The sequence below is a fragment of the Oncorhynchus masou genome, chromosome 30 (assembly GCF_036934945.1).
Source record: "Oncorhynchus masou masou isolate Uvic2021 chromosome 30, UVic_Omas_1.1, whole genome shotgun sequence".
Classification (NCBI taxonomy): Eukaryota; Metazoa; Chordata; class Actinopteri; order Salmoniformes; family Salmonidae; genus Oncorhynchus; species Oncorhynchus masou.
Genome location: NC_088241.1, coordinates 22101493 through 22119984, shown reverse-complemented (window position 1 = coordinate 22119984; position 18492 = coordinate 22101493). Strand labels below are relative to the sequence as shown.

The following is an 18492-nucleotide window of genomic DNA, read 5'->3' as shown; positions in this document are numbered from 1 at the left end:
ATAAACCGGCAACACAATGGAATGAATGGGGGAAAAATAAGTAAACTTTGCGTTAGTGTAGATTATTGAAGGTTCCGTCTATCTGTAACATCTGAAGTGCCTCGGAAACCTTTTTAGATTCCCTTTTAGTTATCACAGACCTAGGTTGCATCGCAAATTGCACTCTATTCCCTAAATATATTTTTTTCTCTTAACAATTAGAGCTTTGAGAATTCTATTCCTTAACTCAATTCAATACATTTCTTTAGGTAATTCGCCATACTGCATATGAAGTGAAGTGTCCTAAGAGGATTGAGAAGCTTAGAGAGTCTCAGACCCCGTCTCTGTAAGCTAAGCATATAGCCAGTCCTGTGTGCACCTGCTACACTACATTAGGAAACCCTCTACTTTTTCATTTTCCAATCTAAACCGTGCTGTAGGATATGAGGACTCGATGCACAGAATAGAGCGGTAACAGTGTGAGTAGTGATGACCCTTGATAGCCGTATTTCATCTTAGCGGTCGTCTTGGAGACTTGAGGGGCTGGAGAGTGTGTGTGTGTGGAAAAGGTAATGCATCTTTGATTGAGAATGAAGTGGCGTGTGTGTGAGGGTTAGCACTGTCGCTGTCGAGGCTGAAGCTTCATTTCACCTGGGTGCCACAGCCAGACGCTTTTCCGCCGCACCTCTTTCTCCTCATCCAGACGTATTGTTTTATTCTGTCATATATTCGCTTCACAGACAGCCTAATCTAATGCAATTTAAGTCATTTAACTTTTTCATAGTGCACGTTAGCCGTTCAGTCGTGCCTGAGTGGACAAGATTAAGGACTTTCCCTCAAGGGCACTGCCACCAGGCTCGCCCGTCATAGGACCCTCTCAGTCCCTCTCTGTGGGGTGGCTCGGAGGGCACCGCCACCAGGCTCGCCCGTCATAGGGCCCTCTCAGTCCCTCTCTGTGGGGTGGCTCGGAGGGCACGGACACACCGGCGCCCCTTGATAGGTGTCTCAAAACCCATTTACTGTTGTGAATGGCCTGGTTCCATTCCAACAAGGGCAATTGTCTTGTCAGTAAAGGACTTTGATACTGCAGTAGACAGTATGTCACGTTCTATTGATGGTACGGAGGTAGATGTAGGCCCAGTAAAATAACGTAACGTCCACACACTTACTTAGTTCGACCGCCTTTGAATTCCTCACGGAACATAGCTCATCGAATTCAATGTAGTGCATAAATGTTTGTGTTTCCGCCCTGTTTGCGTAGTAGCACTTCTAACGTTTGCAAAACGACATGTACAATTACATTTACAGTAGTGTGTCAAGTGTATATCTTCCATTAGAGCTGGAACGGTAAACCGAAAATGATCGACACCGACCATAGCGATCACTTATCACAGGTTCATCCCTTTGCTGCCCATCTAGTAGGAATCTTCTTGTTTAACCCAGTCAGATGTTTTGCTTCTTTTCCCTTCACCCCTTTTTTTTGTATTTCTTTATTTAATGCGATCTTTCTCTTCTTTCCCGCATTCCTCTCTTACTGCCAGGTACCTGATGCACGGAGCGGCGTCCAGCTCGGAGGGGAGCGACGTAGAGGAGGGTGAAGAGAGTGAGGAGGAAAAAGAGAGAAGGGTAAGGGCTTCTTAAACCGTTCCACGACCTAGCAGTATGACATGATGACCCAAGAAAGAAAAAAAAAACACAATTCTGCTTCAAGTAACTGTAATTGTTTTGATTTACATGATTGCATTTGTTTTATTCCCACCCCGGTACTGCCTTCTCCGTCGTTGGCAGACTCCACAAAAGAGGAGAGAAGAAGAAAGGCAACCCACTCCCAGAAAGACCCCCATCAAGAAAGAGGAGGAAGATCTGTATGGTGGCTCCACAGACGCAGATGAACCAGGTTCCCATTATACACACCTCCATTGGAGCTGGGACGATAAACCTAAAATGACTGATTTTGCTACACAGTGTTCCTGTAGATTGTTCTAAAATAATTTGGTCAACAGTAATACCCTATGTATTATCTTGATTCCTGTTATAAAAGTATCTGCCTGTCCTTGTTTCTCTATCAGCTGCTGACTCTCACTCCCTCTCCCCACTGTGCGCACAGAGGAGCGAGAGATGAATTCTGAGAAGCACAAGCATATTGCTCAAAATGCTAATACGGAAAAAATAGTTTTCAAAGGAACTACTGTTCTATACTACTGAACTACTGTTCTATACTGCAAAAATGTAAAGACACCATGCAACAATTTCATTGATCTTACTGAGTTACAGTTGGTATGAGGAAATCAGTCAATTTAAATAAATTCATTAGGTCCTAATCTATGGATTTCACATTACTCTTTTTAATATGCCTTAAAGAAATGGGCCTCATGATCTCGTCACGTTTGTTTTGAGCATTCACATTGCCATCAATAAAATGCAATTGTGCTCGTTGTCCGTAGCTTATGCCTGCCCATGCCATAACTCCCCTGCCACCATGGGGCACTCTGTTTACAACTTTGACATCCGCAAATAACTCGCCCACATGACGCCATACACGTGGTCTGCGGTTGTGATGCCGGTTGGACGTACTGCCAAATTCTCTAAAACAACATTGGTGATGGCTTATATTTGAGAAATGAACATAACATTTTCTGGCAATAGCTCTGGTGGACATTCCTGCACTCAACATGCGAATTGCAAACTCCCTTATCGCAATATATTTTTTGGTCCATTTAGCCCAGCTCTATCTAGCACCTCCCCAAATGTTTTTTTTACTGTAATTTATCACTTATTTATCGTTGGAGAAAAAGTGTAAATATATCACTATGGATTTTTGGCCAGCTCTAACATTACACACTGCCTAGGTCCAGACAGACAGAATCACTGAACAAAATGCATCTCAACGCCTCACCCCCAACCACTGTCTCTTGATTTTCCCTGGGGTTGAATGTATGAATGAATTAGTTAATGCGTGAATGAATTAATGCTTTAATTGTTCTGTAGGGAACTCTGATTGGCAACATATGTGACATTAAAATTAATTAGTTCATTCATTTGTTCGATAATTCATTCATTTGTTCGATAATTTATTCGCTCATTCTTTCATTCAAATGTTGTTTGACAAACTTTAATTGGATTTCACTCCCTACGACTTCCCCGTTAAAGGTAGCTAATAGTAAATAAATACTACCACAGGAGATGGGCCTAACGTTGAGGATCAACTGCTAGCTATGGCAATATTTTGTGTAGTGCTGTTAGAGGCACTAGCAGAGTAGTCTTACTTAAGAGAGATTCCTGCTACATCTGAGACAGAGGTGAGAGGAAGGATGAACAGATTGGGAAGGAGGGGGAAGTGTGGAAATGTATGAACTCACTACATTAAGTTGCTCTGCATCAGAGTGTCTGCTAAATGACTTAAATGTAAATGTAAGTGGACAGCCAGGATAGAGGAAATGGAGAGATGAGCTAAGAGTTATTTTGACTGATGGGCGGGATAGAGGATTCTGAGGGTGACATTTTTATCATCCTAATCATTGAGGCTGTAGTCAAACCAGTCAGGATCACTTCAGATTTTCAGTGCAGCACTGCTTTTGAAACGAACAACAGAACAGATACTAATTTGCGTAGCGGACATTATTCTCTCCACTTATTTATGTGTAAATCATTGCTGCCAGTTTTCTCACAACGGACAACTACACACTTTTGATAGCAGCTGAATCACGTGTCAGAATGGATGGACCCTGACATGGTGTTGGAAAGGATAGGAGAAAGGAACATACTCTCTGGCCATACTCATTTCCAGAGACTCGTTTCATCACCTTTTCCTGACAGCCATTATTGCCGTAAATGTGTTTCGATGACCATGTAGTGAATGAAATCGCTCAATGGGCTTAATACATTTGCTCTAGTAGAGGAAGAAAGAAAGACTAACCCCACAAAAACTAACCCCACAAAGACTGAAGAGGATGGACATGAAAGAGGGTGAAATGGACAGAGGGAGAGAAGTTGGGAAAAGACTGCTTTAATGAATTGTGTGGAGGGATGGACGGATTGACAACGCCACCATTTAAAAGGACAGGAAGAGAGGGATGCGTGTCGAGAGGACAAGGAGAGTGAAAGAAGCACTTGCGTAGAGCAATTGCTGCCGAGAGACTTGTGCATGATTCTAATTTCTATGTTAATGAAAGGCCAGCAGTAAGTGGTCTGGGCGCATTAGTGCGCCGAGAACGTCTTTACTAACGCATCACATGCCTGGAAAGAGGGAAGAAGAATGAATCGCGACTGGGTGGATTTCAATAGTCTAGAAGTAGCTTATTTTCCTTGTCTCCATCTGCACTGGTTGGAAAATACATATGAACAGTATTAAGGGAACCGAGCCTTTAACTAGGGCCTAAGTACAAGGCCTTTTAATTTTGGAAGAGCAAAGCTTAGAGAGGTATGGGTGAAACACTTAGATATGTTTCTACAGCGTAGTATAGACTTAAGTTATGACCCGATGTAGATTAGTAAAATGGAATGCTTCTGATGTAGGTTATGTTCTTCTGATGTAATAATATGTTGTAATTCTCCTGTCTCCTACAGAAGATGAGTCTGGCATGGACACGGAGGACGAGCTAAAGAGGTAACTAACATCACGAATGGGATAGTGTTCATGTTTGACTGTAGCTGGGATCGAAGCCATGTCCTACTGCAGGACCTCTGGGTTGACAGTGCTAGCCTGGTTTCAGATCTCTGTCCTGTCTCTGTGCTGTCGGAGTTGCCCAATGACCATAGGAGTTGCCCAATGACCATAGGAGTTGCCCAATGACCATAGGAGTTGCCCAATGACCATAGGAGTTGCCCAATGACCATAGGAGTTGCCCAATGACCATAGGAATGACCATTGCCCAATGACCATAGGAGTTGCCCAATGACCATAGGAGTTGCCCAATGACCATAGGAGTTGCCCAATGACCATAGGAGTTGCCCAATGACCATAGGAGTTGCCCAATGACCATAGGAGTTGCCCAATGACCATAGGAGTTGCCCAATGACCATAGGAGTTGGCAAGACAGCACCAGGGTCTGGGTCCATGACACCTTGATCCTCTTGTTGCTCATCATGGTTATTATTACACATATTTGTTATTTTGCTGGGGTTGCCAACTCGCCATATATAATTTTTCCATCTGTTCTCATTTTGATTTATTAGTTGTCGGATTGCGCTGTCGTCGTGAATGTAAATGAATTGCCGAGCTTGTTGGTGGAAAGGATTTTTGTTGTAGAGCATCAATACAAGTCTTAAACTCCACAATACTGAAATGGTCTTGCATCAAACATTCCCCTCGCTCTTGAGCTCTTTCAGTAATCTGAAAAGTGCGTGGGTGTTTTGTTTTTGTATGTGGGCTGAAATGTCTGGTTCTGTCAGTTGTGTTTGTTGTGCTGCATCACAACAGAATGAACAGATGTGGTGTCTCTTCAGTCAAGGACACCAGCAGAGCATCAATCGGTAATTTCTTAACCCCCATTTCATAAACAGTTTTTTTCTCTCTCATCGGCAGGGTGGAGAGCGCGAGTCGGCAAAAGGAAGTAGAGAAGGAGAGAAAAGGAGTGAAGGAGGAGGACCCTTTTGGGGGGTCGACTGACGAGAACACTGACGCTGAGGCCGAGGAGGACAAGCCCATCCCTGAGTTACCAGGTCTGTCTCTGTCTGTCTGACCTTGTCTGCCTCTCTCTGTGTGGTCTGTGCTGGCTGTGTGTGTCAGTTTGTTCTTGCTAATTGTTCATGTTATTCAACATCAATAAAGAACTTTTCTGTAAGCCACGCTGGCTTTTCACGACGCTTGCAAAACCTAATCAAATTGCACACCATTTCTTCTCTTTTTTTCTCCATCAGTGATGAACAATGAGGATTACTGTAATGCTCTACAGGGAGTCTTTGCACTCATGCTGATCTATAATTTTCTTACTACCCTTTAGATTTCCTAACTGGAAAGCGATTCTTCCTCTATGGCAAGTTCCCCAACAATGACAGGCGCCTACTCCTGCGGTACATCATCGCCTTCAACGGGTAGGGAGAAGAAAGACTCCAGAATGAGAGTAGGGCAGATTTTCCTGTAACAGTAGTACTTTACTAGTACTTTTAGAGGTAATGCAAGTGATCAGCGGATGAGGGCTTGTGTGTCATTGTACCTTTTATAAAACAGTGTTTGGGATCTCCAGCGAGACGTGTAGCTTTCTCACTCTCTTCCTCCTCTTCCCCTCCCAATATCTCCCGCTCCCCTTCTTTGTTCCTCTCCCTCTCTTCAGGGAGGTGGAGGACTACATGAGTGAAAAGGTCCAGTTTGTCGTCACTGGCGAGGGATGGCACGACTCCTTTGAAGACGTGAGTGTTCTCTCCCTTTTGTTTCCTTCGAAAGACCTCTTGATTTGATGTTAAACACACAAATATGAGAGTGCGATACACAAGCAGGCAGGCACACACTCGCACACCACGAACATGATTTGTGGAACACACACACTTATAAAGGTCTCGTCTCTTTGTTAAAAGGTAACGACTCCAGGGAGTTAGAATGCTAGTCATCTATGTAAAGTGCTCAATTCATAGTCTGCGCCCAAAAAAGAGACAAGAGAAATGTATAATGATATTTTCCCCTTTTGAAAGACTTGGAATGAAATGGAAGTGCCACTCTAGCTATCACGTGATCATCTTAAGTGAAATAAGTAGTACATTTTTCCTAATGAGGCCAGACAAAGTTGATTCACTGTTTTAACGTATTTTCCCCCCAGAAAAGTGAGGCGAGCGAGTGGGGTAAAAAAAAAAATAATAATAATAATCCTAATAATAATCATTAGGTGGATAAGGTATAACAGTACTTTACCACGCTGTCCTAGGCTATATGGACATTAACAATAGGCAAAATGTTCCATTTCAGACTATTATCATTAATACACGATTTAACATTAACATTATTCACATTGAATGTAATAATAGAATGCATTATTCTATCATTTTCAAAAATGATTGAAAACAAAGTCATGTATGAATATATTATCAGTTCATTAATCTACTTAAATGTATATCCTACCAAATTCAGGAATGATTAACAATAAATAATTGTAATCAAATTGAAATGTTGATGCATAATGAGTTCATTATCTGAATGCATCTCTATAGCCCAGGCGTTAACAAAATATTCATACAAATACGATTAGACCCTCTCATAGGCTAGGCCTGGTAGAAAGAGGGTCTGCCAAATAAATGTGGCACTGGAAAATAATACATCAATCCAGCCATAGAGTATAACCTTTCATCATCCTTTCATCATCATCCATATAACATGCAACAATTAGAAGCATCAATCTATATAGATGAAGTGTGACTCAATTCGAGCCCAGTAACTTTGCTCACCGCATCCTCCTTCGACTGCCTCGTCTGGCTGTCACGAGAAGCATGTGGGTGCCACTGGCGATGTACTTTGCTGGACACGCTAGCTGTTCTAGGCGGCGCGTCATCACTTCAAACGCATTCCTTCGTGGTGTTATCGTTTGGCCTACTACCAGTCAATTGGTTAAATGACATTGTTGTTTTGTCTATTAATCGCTTCTCATAGATCTGAAAATGATGCAATAGCCATGAATTTAACCGTCTGTTTGTTTATAATGCGGGATGTCCCATGTTTAACCTGGACACACAAATAGTAGGAATTTGCGCTGGCTTCAGCCATGACCGCATGAGAGAGAAATGAAACATCTGCACGTCACCTGCAGGTGCCAGCGTGTGTGTTTCACTGTCCAATCTGAGGCTCGAACGTGATCTAAGCATGTGATCTGAGTCTGTTTGGTCTCTTGGGCATCAACTTGGGAAAGCCTCAAGGCAGACCGGACAGTGCATGATAAACAAAACAAACGGACAGTGCATGATAAACAAAACAAATGGACAGTGCATGATAAACAAAACAAACTGACAGTGCATGATAAACAAAACAAACAGACAGTGCATGATAAACAAAACAAACGGACAGTGCATGATAAACAAAACAAATGGACAGTGCATGATAAACAAAACAAACTGACAGTGCATGATTAACAAAACAAACTGACAGTGCATGATAAACAAAACAAACGGACAGTGCATGATAAACAAAACAAACGGACAGTGCATGATAAAACAAATGGACAGTGCATGATAAACAAAACAAACGGACAGTGCATGATTAACAAATAGCTGCGTATATTGGCCAAAAAACAGCACATCTGATTGTTATTATGTTTAATTTTTTGGGGGTGTGGAGAAAAGTGAGGCGTGGCATCCGTTAAACAGTAATTCAACTTTGTTCGGCCTAAGTATTTATTTATATTTAGAAAAAATATCCCAAAAAGGACGGATTCTAGGACATGGATTATTTTAGGAATACGTTTGATGTTCTGTTTACCTACCTCAGGGCCTTTTTTGTGCATCACTGATGTTTGATTTGATATTGGACATGCATGGTTAGTTGCTTTTTGATGTAGGTCTGTTACACAGACATCTGTGTTCCACACCAGCTCATTTGCAATGGAAAGTGCTTCTGCCAAGTCACGAGCTATTGAAATACAGTGGGGCAAAAAAGTATTTTGTCAGCCACCAATTGTGCAAGTTCTCCCACTTAAAAAGATGAGAGAGGCCTGTATAACTTTCATCATAGGTACACTTCAACTATGACAGACAAAATGAGAAAAAAAATCCAGAAAATCACATTGTAGGATTTCTAATGAATTTATTTGCAAATTCTGGTTGAAAATAAGCATTTGGTCATCTACAAACAAGCAAGATTTCTGGCTCTCACAGACCTGTAACTTCTTCTTTAAGATGCTCCTCTGTCCTCCACTCATTACCTGTATTAATGGCACCTGTTTGAACTTGTTATCAGTATAAAAGACACCTGTCCACAACCTCAAACAGTTACACTCCAAACTCCACTATGGCCAAGACCAAAGAGCTGTCAAAGGACACCAGAAACAAAATTGTAGACCTGCACCAGGCTGGGAAGACTGAATCTGCAATAGGTAAGCAGCTTGGTTTGAAGAAATCAACTGTGGGAGCAATTATTAGGAAATGGAAGACATACAAGACCACTGATAATCTCCCTCGATCTGGGGCTCCACACAAGATCTCACCCCGTGGGGTCAAAATGATCACAAGAACGGTGAGCAAAAATCCCAGAACCACAGGGGAGGACCTAGTGAATGACCTGCATAGAGCTGGGACCAAAGTAACAAAGCCTACCATTAGTAACACACTACGCCGCCAGGGACTCAAATCCTGCAGTGCCAGACGTGTCCCCCTGCTTAAGCCAGTACATGTCCAGGCCCGTCTGAAGTTTGCTAGAGAGCATTTGGAGGATCCAGAAGAAGATTGGGAAAATGTCATATGGTCAGATGAAACCAAAATATAACTTTTTGGTAAAAACTCAACTCGTCATGTTTGGAGGACAAAGAATGCTGAGTTGCATCCAAAGAACACCATACCTACTGTGAAGCATAGGGGTGGAAACATAATGCTTTGGGGCTGTTTTCTTTAAAGGGACCAGGATGACTGATCCGTGTAAAGGAAAGAATGAATGGGGCCATGTATCGTGAGATTTTGAGTGAAAACCTCCTTCCATCAGCAAGGCCATTGAGGATGAAACGTGGCTGGGTCTTTCAGCATCACAAAGATCCCAAAGACACCGCCCGGGCAACGAAGGAGTGGCTTCGTAAGAAGCATTTCAAGGTCCTGGAGTGGCCTAGCCAGTCTCCAGATCTCAACCCCATAGAATATCTTTGGAGGGAGTTGAAAGTCCGTGTTGCCCAGCAACAGCCCCAAAACAGCACTGCTCTAGAGGAGATCTGCATGGAGGAATGGGCCAAAATACCAGCAACAGTGTGTGAAAACTTTGTGAAGACTTACAGAAAACTCTGTCAACAAAGGGTATATAACAAAGTATTGAGAAACTTTTGTCATTGACCAAATACTTATTTTCCACCATCATTTGCAAATAAATTCATAAATGTTTTCTCATTTTGTCTGTCATAGTTGACGTGTACCTATGATGAAAATTACAGGCCTCTCTATAATTTTTAAGTGGGAGAACTTGCACAATTGGTGGCTGACTAAATACTTTTTTCCCCCACTGTTAATATGTTGTTGACCTATTTGGTGTACCATTTTAAATATTGGTTCAGTCTCTAGCCCTTTATTATTAAACAGATTCCCACCTCCTGACATTTTCCTCTCGCTTTCTCTCTCCCTCTCTGCCACAGGCACTGATGGAGAATGGTAATTTAAGCTTTGTCAAACCCACATGGATTTTTGCCATCAACGATCGACAGAAGATGCTGCCATATCAGCCCTACACTGTTGTCCCTTGAGTCTTGCATTTGCTAACGCGCTCACACACAAACACACACACACAACAGTATTGTACCTGTCCAAAGGGTAGGAGAGGTCTTCATTGAAGCCATAGACACTAGCTCTTCTCAGATCCTCAGGTAACTGAAACCAAGCCCGTGCCATTTTGGTACAAATGCCTTAACTTTACTTGAGGCCATCCAGAGAGCTGGATGAAATGGTTTCCTTACCAGAGATGGCATATCTTCATAGACTTATCATTACCGGTGCACAAAAATAACTCCCCCATCTGCCTCTCTTTCAGGGCTTTTAAAAATATATTTCTCTGCTTCACCTCCACTTCCTCAGGGTCTATGTGGAAACTTCAGTTATCACTCATGTCCTGAAAAGCCACTGGCTTTGATAGAGGAGGGTGTATTAGTGTTAGGAGCAACATAGAGAGTCCGAGGTGTAGCCGGAATGGCACCCTATTCTCTTAAATAGCCCTATGTGTCCTGGTCAATAGTAGTGTACTACATAGGGAATAGGGTGCCATTTACTGACGTAAAGGTGTTTGTTAGTTTTTTAAGGTCACTGACACTCGATGCCAACGACCACGAAATATGAATAGAAAATAAGGCCTTTGTCCTTGTTGCTCGGTAGGAATATGAAATGGACTTCAAGGATTGGTTGGTATTCCTCATCTTATTATTTATTAAGTCCACTTTGGCGAAATACATGGGATTGTAGTGTAATTTGTAGCATGTAGTGCTGTACAATTACGTGTACTTTTGTTTTATTCATGTTGTATGTTGTTTGAACTGTACACACAGACTACTGTGTGCAAAAGTGTGAGGATCCAATAAGGCCTGTTTTTGCTTGGTTATTTCTGGAAGTATATGATGTGTGTTCATTATCCTTGTTTTTCCCGTCTCTTAGCTTTGCTTTCTAATTACCCCTCCAAAAATAAATATTTGATAAATTAAAATAATGGATTTTTAAATTAATTGCACACCCTGCATGTTTTTATTGATCAACTAGACAGATTTAAGCGGATTTGAATGGAACCCATCCTTCTTTCCTCTATATATTCTGTTTCCATCCCTCCATTCTCTATCATCCCCCCTCCTAATTCAGTTCTCCCCATGTTTTCCTCTCCAGACAAGGGGATTAGAGTAATGGAAGAAGAGCAAGAGGGAGAAGAGAAATTATGATCAAATGTTTGAATTCTATGCCATGATTATTTTGAATAGAAATGATTTACATTTTGGGTGGGGGTGGGGGTATGTCAGTGGTGTAAGATTAATGCATACAGTTTTAGACATTCATTACCTGACCTGACACAACATTGTTAAAGTTGAAATGCAATTTATAATATTTTTCACAAGCCTTTTAGGAGTGTATACTTAATTCCATTTGGAGCCCCAGATGGATTCATAGATGTTCCAAAAGCTTTTATTCATTTTGTGGTCTCATATTCCTTTAACATATTTGGCATGTCCTTGAAATCGGGAGACCGGTAGATCTGAGAGTTTAGAATTGTGCAAAGTATCATATGAGTATCATACCGTAGTCAAGTATTCCTGTTAGTGAGCTGTGTGTATCAAAGTTCTCAGTCTTTTTATCCAGCTCTACTTCCTCAAGTTGTCAATGTGCAGACTGAACCATTGTCTGGACCACCTGAGGTACCTTTTCCACAGTTTCTAAGCTTGCTTTCTCATTGGCTATGTCCCGATTCTCCACCCTTTTTAAAGCATAGGAGTGTAAGCATTGGCTGGAAGGAGTTTACACCATTGTAAAAATCCATGAGAGAAAGTGTGTGCACACTTTGGAAGAACGGTGAAGAATTGGGGCTCAGCTATACTGTGTAGATCACATTATGCTCCCAATGAGGGACATTGGTGAGAGCTTTGTGCACGGAACAAACCGGCAGTCATGATCATTTTGAGTGAGTCATTTACTGAGATACTGCAGTTGGATGAATTGGTTTTGATGGACACAGAGAGGCTTAAAGGTCTGCTTCATTGGAGATGGTTTAATAACCTTTCCAGATAGTGTGCTGTCTTATCTTAACTTCTAAGGCAGGGGTGGGCAACTAGATTCAGCCGCGGACCGATTTATGTCAGAGCTGATGGAGTGCATAATTATAATAATTTGTACACTGCAAATTGACCAAGTAAGCCCAAAAATATATATTTTTAAATGAAGTCATTATTTCATACCTTGATTCCATTGAGACACGATCACATACTGTATGGCTATCTTTTTATTTGTGGGAATACTTGAACAGATTTCCTAAATTAACATTATTTTTTTATCCGAATTCCTGCTGATTTTTCAGTCATTTTTGACAAAATAAATTACTCGTAGGCCGAAGGTGTGTTTGTCTGTAAGATGAAAAACAAACTGAGCGGATAGGATTCATTCAGTACTTGGGCACTAACCAACTTCACTGAACTATAATTATGAGATATGAGTCTTACTCTCACTGCGCTTTCAAGTGAGTTCGATAACACTGCCCATCTCATACTGCCTGCCCTCATCCATTGCTATCCCCGTTTACGCATTGATGATGAAGCATATACGTTTTCCCCTTCGAATTGTCTTCCTCGTCTCATTTCTCTCTGATGATCTCCTCTGTTGCTTCTGCTCATTGCGAGTGCTGCCAAACGTATATGGATGATTTTAATTTGTCGACCAATTGGAGCGCTTTAGAGATCTTTTTACCCACGCGGTTCATTTGTTTTCATCTTTCTGTCTGTTTTCTTCTTCTGAATATACACACACACACTGCTCACTGGCTAATGAGGGAGGAGGAGGGGGGGGGAGAGGGAGGGTAATGCTAAATCACTTGGAGGAAAGTACAGAGTGTGAAAACCAGAGGGGTGGCGAGAGGAAGGGATTTACTGCTGGAACACTCATTGAGGAGTAGAGGGAGTGAGTGTGTTGCATGTTATAGAGGTTGAGGTGTGAGCTCTGACAGGAGAAGGGTTAGCAGGCTCAGAAGCAGACTGAGTGGTGACTGACTGACTTCACTCTGTCATTTTCCGCTTATTCAGAGCGTCTTACGCTATAGTGAGTGCATACATTGCCATATTGTCTGCTGTATGTTGCAATTCTCTGTTTGGAGGGAATGGGACTGACTACCACTACAGCCGAGTGAGGGTAAGTTGCAGTTTAACCTACTTTTTTACTCATCATTTTGTTTTTACGTTATAAGGTGTATGTCTCTGTGTCTGTGTGTACTCGTTCACTCATTCATGCACATATGGTGGATTTACACTGCGAGCTTGAGAATGAGCTGCAGCAGGAGATGGGTAGTTCAGGAACTAGCCCTTTAGAATGTCAGGGAGCAGGTCTGCGTCCCAGCAGGAGCATAGAAAACCCTTTGAGAGTGGTCGACTGGGATTAAATATACCACTGTTTGGTATAATGACTGAATACATTGTTAAGACCTAGTAATGAGTCCCGGGGAAGTATGTATTAAAAGTCTGAGTCGGAGTGCTTATTTAGGATCAGTTTAGCCTTTCAGAAGACAGGATCTCATAGATAGGGCCGACCTCGTCCTAGATTAGCACTCCTACTCCCAGATGCTTGATGCACCAGAATTTCTACTTCGAAATATGGGACAAGTCAAGTACTTCGTTAGTCCTTCAATAAATGACCGTCTTTGCTCTGCCCCCCCCCCCAGACAAAAACACACACCACACATTGGGACAGCACAGGGTCCGCCTCAGTGTAGCGACCCTGGAGCCATGTACGGGTTAAGTGCCTTGCTCAAGGGCACAATGATGGCAGGTGGTACCTGGGATCTAAAAGGAGCAGCTTTCCCTCTGCCAGATCAGGTTGGCAGATAAGGGTGATACTGATTGTAATATTCAGAAACAGTTTTTACATGTGTATACTGTAGAACTAGTTTTTGTTTTGGGTATCATGAAGCATTGATACACTTTTAATCCCCACCCCTAACCCGCATGGGGTCTCTTGCCAGGCCGTCATTGTAAATAGAAAAACAATTATTAATTGACATGCCTGGTTAAATCATGGTCTTAATAAGAAGTGAGAGGAATAGTAGATCATGGAGCGTTGAGTCTGAGAGAAGTGAGGGATTTAAAATATACCAGTCAGTATTTATTAATGAATTAATGAATTTCCCACTAATGCGGCAGCCAGCCCAGCCACTACACTGAGTCCATCCTCTCTCAACACTGATGATTCATTCACACTGCTCAATTTCCTCCCTTTCCCTCCGTTGATTGTCGCTGCCCAGTGAATATCTCGCCTAGAACAAGATTGGGTACACATTTTTTAAAAGTATTTTGTGTTGTGACCAAGGCCAAAGCTGTGCTAGACCTGGCTAGAGTCCATGTGACAGACAAGGAGGGAGAGAAGACGGAGAGAGAGAGCATGGAAGAACAGAGAGGTGATCTAGTCCATGGGTTGTTGTCACCACATATTTAACAGCCACAAGTTGAAGGGCATATACTAAAAAAACGAGGTGGCTGTTAAATATCTCTTTCCAAGCACAACCATTTTTAGGGGGAAAAGGATTGTCAGAAAAAGAGGGCGAAAGAGGGGGTTTGAAGACACTGTTCTTATTTAATGAAAAGTCTAGACTGTATGTCACTAGATATTTTGAGTCTTTAATTAAGTATGGCTTGAAGAAGCGCTGACACAGACAGTATAAAACAATAAGGTTAAATCCATGAAACAAGTCTTAGAACAGCTTTGTATCCACTATCCATGATTTCCCATAAGCACTGCCGGGTAGAGCTTTTTCACAACAAGCCCAATTGCTGAACAGTACTGACCTTGTTAAACATATTGATTTCCTGTCAGTCAAAGGACTATAGAAAAATATATATCGTAAATAATGGATAAAAATTATATTCCCATACGAAAAAAGATTGCAGTTTTCAAACAGCAGTCGACTGTGGTATTTTGAACGCAATAATTGCAGAATAACTGCAGTTGAACTTCAGTTACACTGCAAAATTACTTCATAAAAAAAACGGTTTGTAAGGGTTGAAAGCAGATGCTTCCAAGGGGTGTGGTTTCTGAATTGAAGATGATCGTGGACTACAGGAAAAGGAGGGCCGAACACGCCCTCATTCACATTGATGGGGCTGTAGTGGAGCGGGTAGAGAGCTTCAAGTTCCTTGGTGTCCACATCCCCAACAAACTCATGGTCCAAACACATCAATAAACTCGTGAAGAGGGCACGACAACCCCCCCCCCCCAGGAAACTGAAAAGATTTGGCATGGGTCCCCAGATCCTCAAAGTTCAACAGCTGCACTATCGAGAGCATTTTGACCGGTTGCATCACCGCCTGGTATGGTAACTGCTCAGCATCTGACCGCAATGCGCAACAGAGGGTAGTGCGTACGGCCCAGTACATCACTGGGGCCATGCTTCCTGCTATCCAGGTCCTCCACTAGGCGGTGTCAGAGGAAGGCCCCAAAAAATTGTCAAGGACTCCAGTCACCAAAGTCAGACTGTTCTCTCTGCTACCGCACGGCAAGCAGTACCGGAGCACCAAGTCTAGGTCCAAGAGGCTCCTTAACAGCTTCTACCCCCAAGCCATAAGACTGCTGAACAATTAATCAAATGGTCACTTGGACTATTGACACCCCCTCCCCCCCTTTGTTTTTACCCTGCTGCTACTCATTGTTTATTATCTATCCATAGTCACTTTACCCCTACCTACATGTACAAATTATCTCGACTAACCTGTACCCCAGTGCATTGACTCGGTACCGGAACCCCCTGTATGTAGCCTCATTATTGTTATTTTTTTACTTTACTTTAAAAAATTATTATTTTATATTTTCTTAACCAACAATGCAGTTTTAATAAAATAGAGTTAAGGGCTTGTAAGTAAGCATTTCACAGTAAGGCCCTGTTGTATTCGGCGCATGTGACATAAAATTTTATTTGAATTCGTTAAGCAATTAACATCCCATCATGCTTAGGGTCATGTATAAAAATGCTGGGCAGGCCATTATTTTGGCTATGGCTATGCCCCCATAGGGTACAATCTTTCCAGCACTCTCCCCTAACCACCGAGCCTCAGGGTAAAAGTGGAAAATGTAATGCTCTGAGACTATATATTCTGTGGAAACATCATCAAATACCTGAACACTTCTTCTCCCTTGCATAAATAAAGCCGTATGTCTGGAGCTCACTGGTGCAGGAATCTGAGGGCCCAGAGTAGTTGACAGAAGGGCTAGAAAAAGGCGGACTGGTGGAGTAGAGGGAGGTACATGCAATTGAAAGATCCTGAACCAACTGCCATGTGGTGTAGCCAATATTTTCTTTCGGCATATTTTCTTTTAAAACGAAAATGCGCATATGAAAATCGTGATAGAAATGGTCATGTAAATTGTCACTCCACATGAAAAAAAAGTTGCTGACCACTTATAAGCTTTAATTTATACATTTTTCTGTAAAATAGGCCGACTATACCAGAAGCAGATTGGCCATCTGGAAAATGCCAGATGAGCTGGACCATTTTTTTTGGCTGGGTGTGTTGGTAGAAATATTGTTTTAATATACAAATAAAACAAGTCCAGTGGTACATGCGCCTTTTTTTTGTTGCCGTACCAGGCGGTGATACAGCCCGACAGGATGCTCTCAATTGTGCGTCTGTAAAAGTTTGTGAGGGTCTTAAGGTCCAAGCCGAATTTCTTCAACCTCCTGTTGCGGCTTCTTCACCACACTGTCTGTGTGGATGGGACCATTTCAGATTGTCGGTGATGGAACTTGAAGCTTCTCACCTTCTCCATTACGGTCCCGCCGATGTGGATAGGGGCATGTTCTCTCTGCTGTTTCCACGATCAGCTCCGTTTTGGTGAGGGAGAGGTTCTTTTCCTGGCACCACTCCGCCAGGGCCCTCACCATCTCCCTGTAGGCTGTCTCGTCATTATTGGTATTCAGGCCTACAACTGTTGTTTGCAAACATGATGATTGAGTTCGAGGCATGCGTGGTCACGCAGTCATGGGTGAACAGAGAGTACAGGAGGGGGCTGAGCACGCACCCTTATGGTGCCCTAGTGTTGAGGATCAGCAAAGTGGTTGTGTCCTACCTTGGGGCGGCCCGTCAGGATGTCCATGACCCAGTTGCAGAGGGTGGGGTTCAGACCCAGGACCCTGAGCTTAATGATGAGCTTGGCGGGTACTATGGTGTTGGCTGAGCTATAGTCACTAACGAGGGCAAGGAGGTACAGTTGGACAGGCACTGTCCTCTAAGGCCTGCACACAATGCCAGTCCTGACCGACACACATTTTTTAGAGGTCAACGGAGGTAAATAGTGTGATTTAGTCCAATAGGAACTCCGGTCATAGATTGTGGCCCTCTGAGACACTCCTATTACCACTCTGTCATTGGATGGAGTATGGATCCAATAGACTCTGCCTGGACAGCTAAGTCTGAGATTGTGCATTCGGAAAGTATTCAGACCCCTTGACTTTTTCCACATTTTGTTTTAATTTAGACTTATTCTAAAATGGATTAAATAAATACAAATCCTGACCAATCTACACACACAACCCATAATGACAAAGTGAAAACAGGTTTTTAGATTATTTTGCACAAATCAAAAACAGAAATACCTTTTACATAAGTATTCAGACGCTTTGCTATGAGACCCAGAATTGAGCTCAGGTGCATCTTGTTTCCATTGATCATCCTTGAGATGTTTCAACAACTTCATTGGAGTCCACCTGTGGTAAATCCATTTGGAAAGGCACACACCTATCTATATATAAGGTCCCACAGTTGACAGTGCATGTCAGAGCAAAAACCAAGTCATGAGGTCAAAGGAATTGTCCATAGAGCTCCGAGACAGGATTGTGTCAAGGTACAGATCTGGGGAAGGGTACAAAAACATTTGTGCAGCATTGAAGGACTCCAAGAACACAGTGGCTTCCATCATTCTTAAATGGAAGAAGTTTGGAACCACCAAAACTTCCTAGAACTGGCCAACTGAGCAATTGGGGGTGAAGGGCCATGGTCAGGGAGGTGACCAAGAACCCGATGGGGACTCTGACAGAGCTCCAGAGTTCCTCTCCAGAGAACCTTCAAGAAGGACAACCATCTATGCAGCACTCCACCAATCTGGCCTTTATGGTAGAGTGGCCAGACAGAAGCCACTCCTCAGTAAAAGGCACATGAAGGCCCGCTTATAGTTTGCCAAAAG

The 18492-nt window shown here is 42.5% G+C and overlaps 1 protein-coding gene across 1 annotated transcript in view; it reads left to right on the top strand.

Annotated features, from left to right (window-relative positions):
- The window catches only part of LOC135522355 (DNA repair protein XRCC1-like), a 30106-nt gene extending 18806 nt beyond the window's left edge, over window positions 1-11300 (top strand). Inside the window, exons 11-17 of the mRNA XM_064948517.1 lie at window positions 1521-1605; window positions 1768-1876; window positions 4546-4585; window positions 5504-5640; window positions 5922-6012; window positions 6252-6327; window positions 10227-11300. Of these exons, the coding sequence (XP_064804589.1) occupies window positions 1521-1605; window positions 1768-1876; window positions 4546-4585; window positions 5504-5640; window positions 5922-6012; window positions 6252-6327; window positions 10227-10334 (646 nt within the window). The 3' untranslated portion in view covers window positions 10335-11300. The remainder of the gene's footprint in view (window positions 1-1520; window positions 1606-1767; window positions 1877-4545; window positions 4586-5503; window positions 5641-5921; window positions 6013-6251; window positions 6328-10226) is intronic.
- Window positions 11301-18492: the final 7192 nt, after the last annotated feature.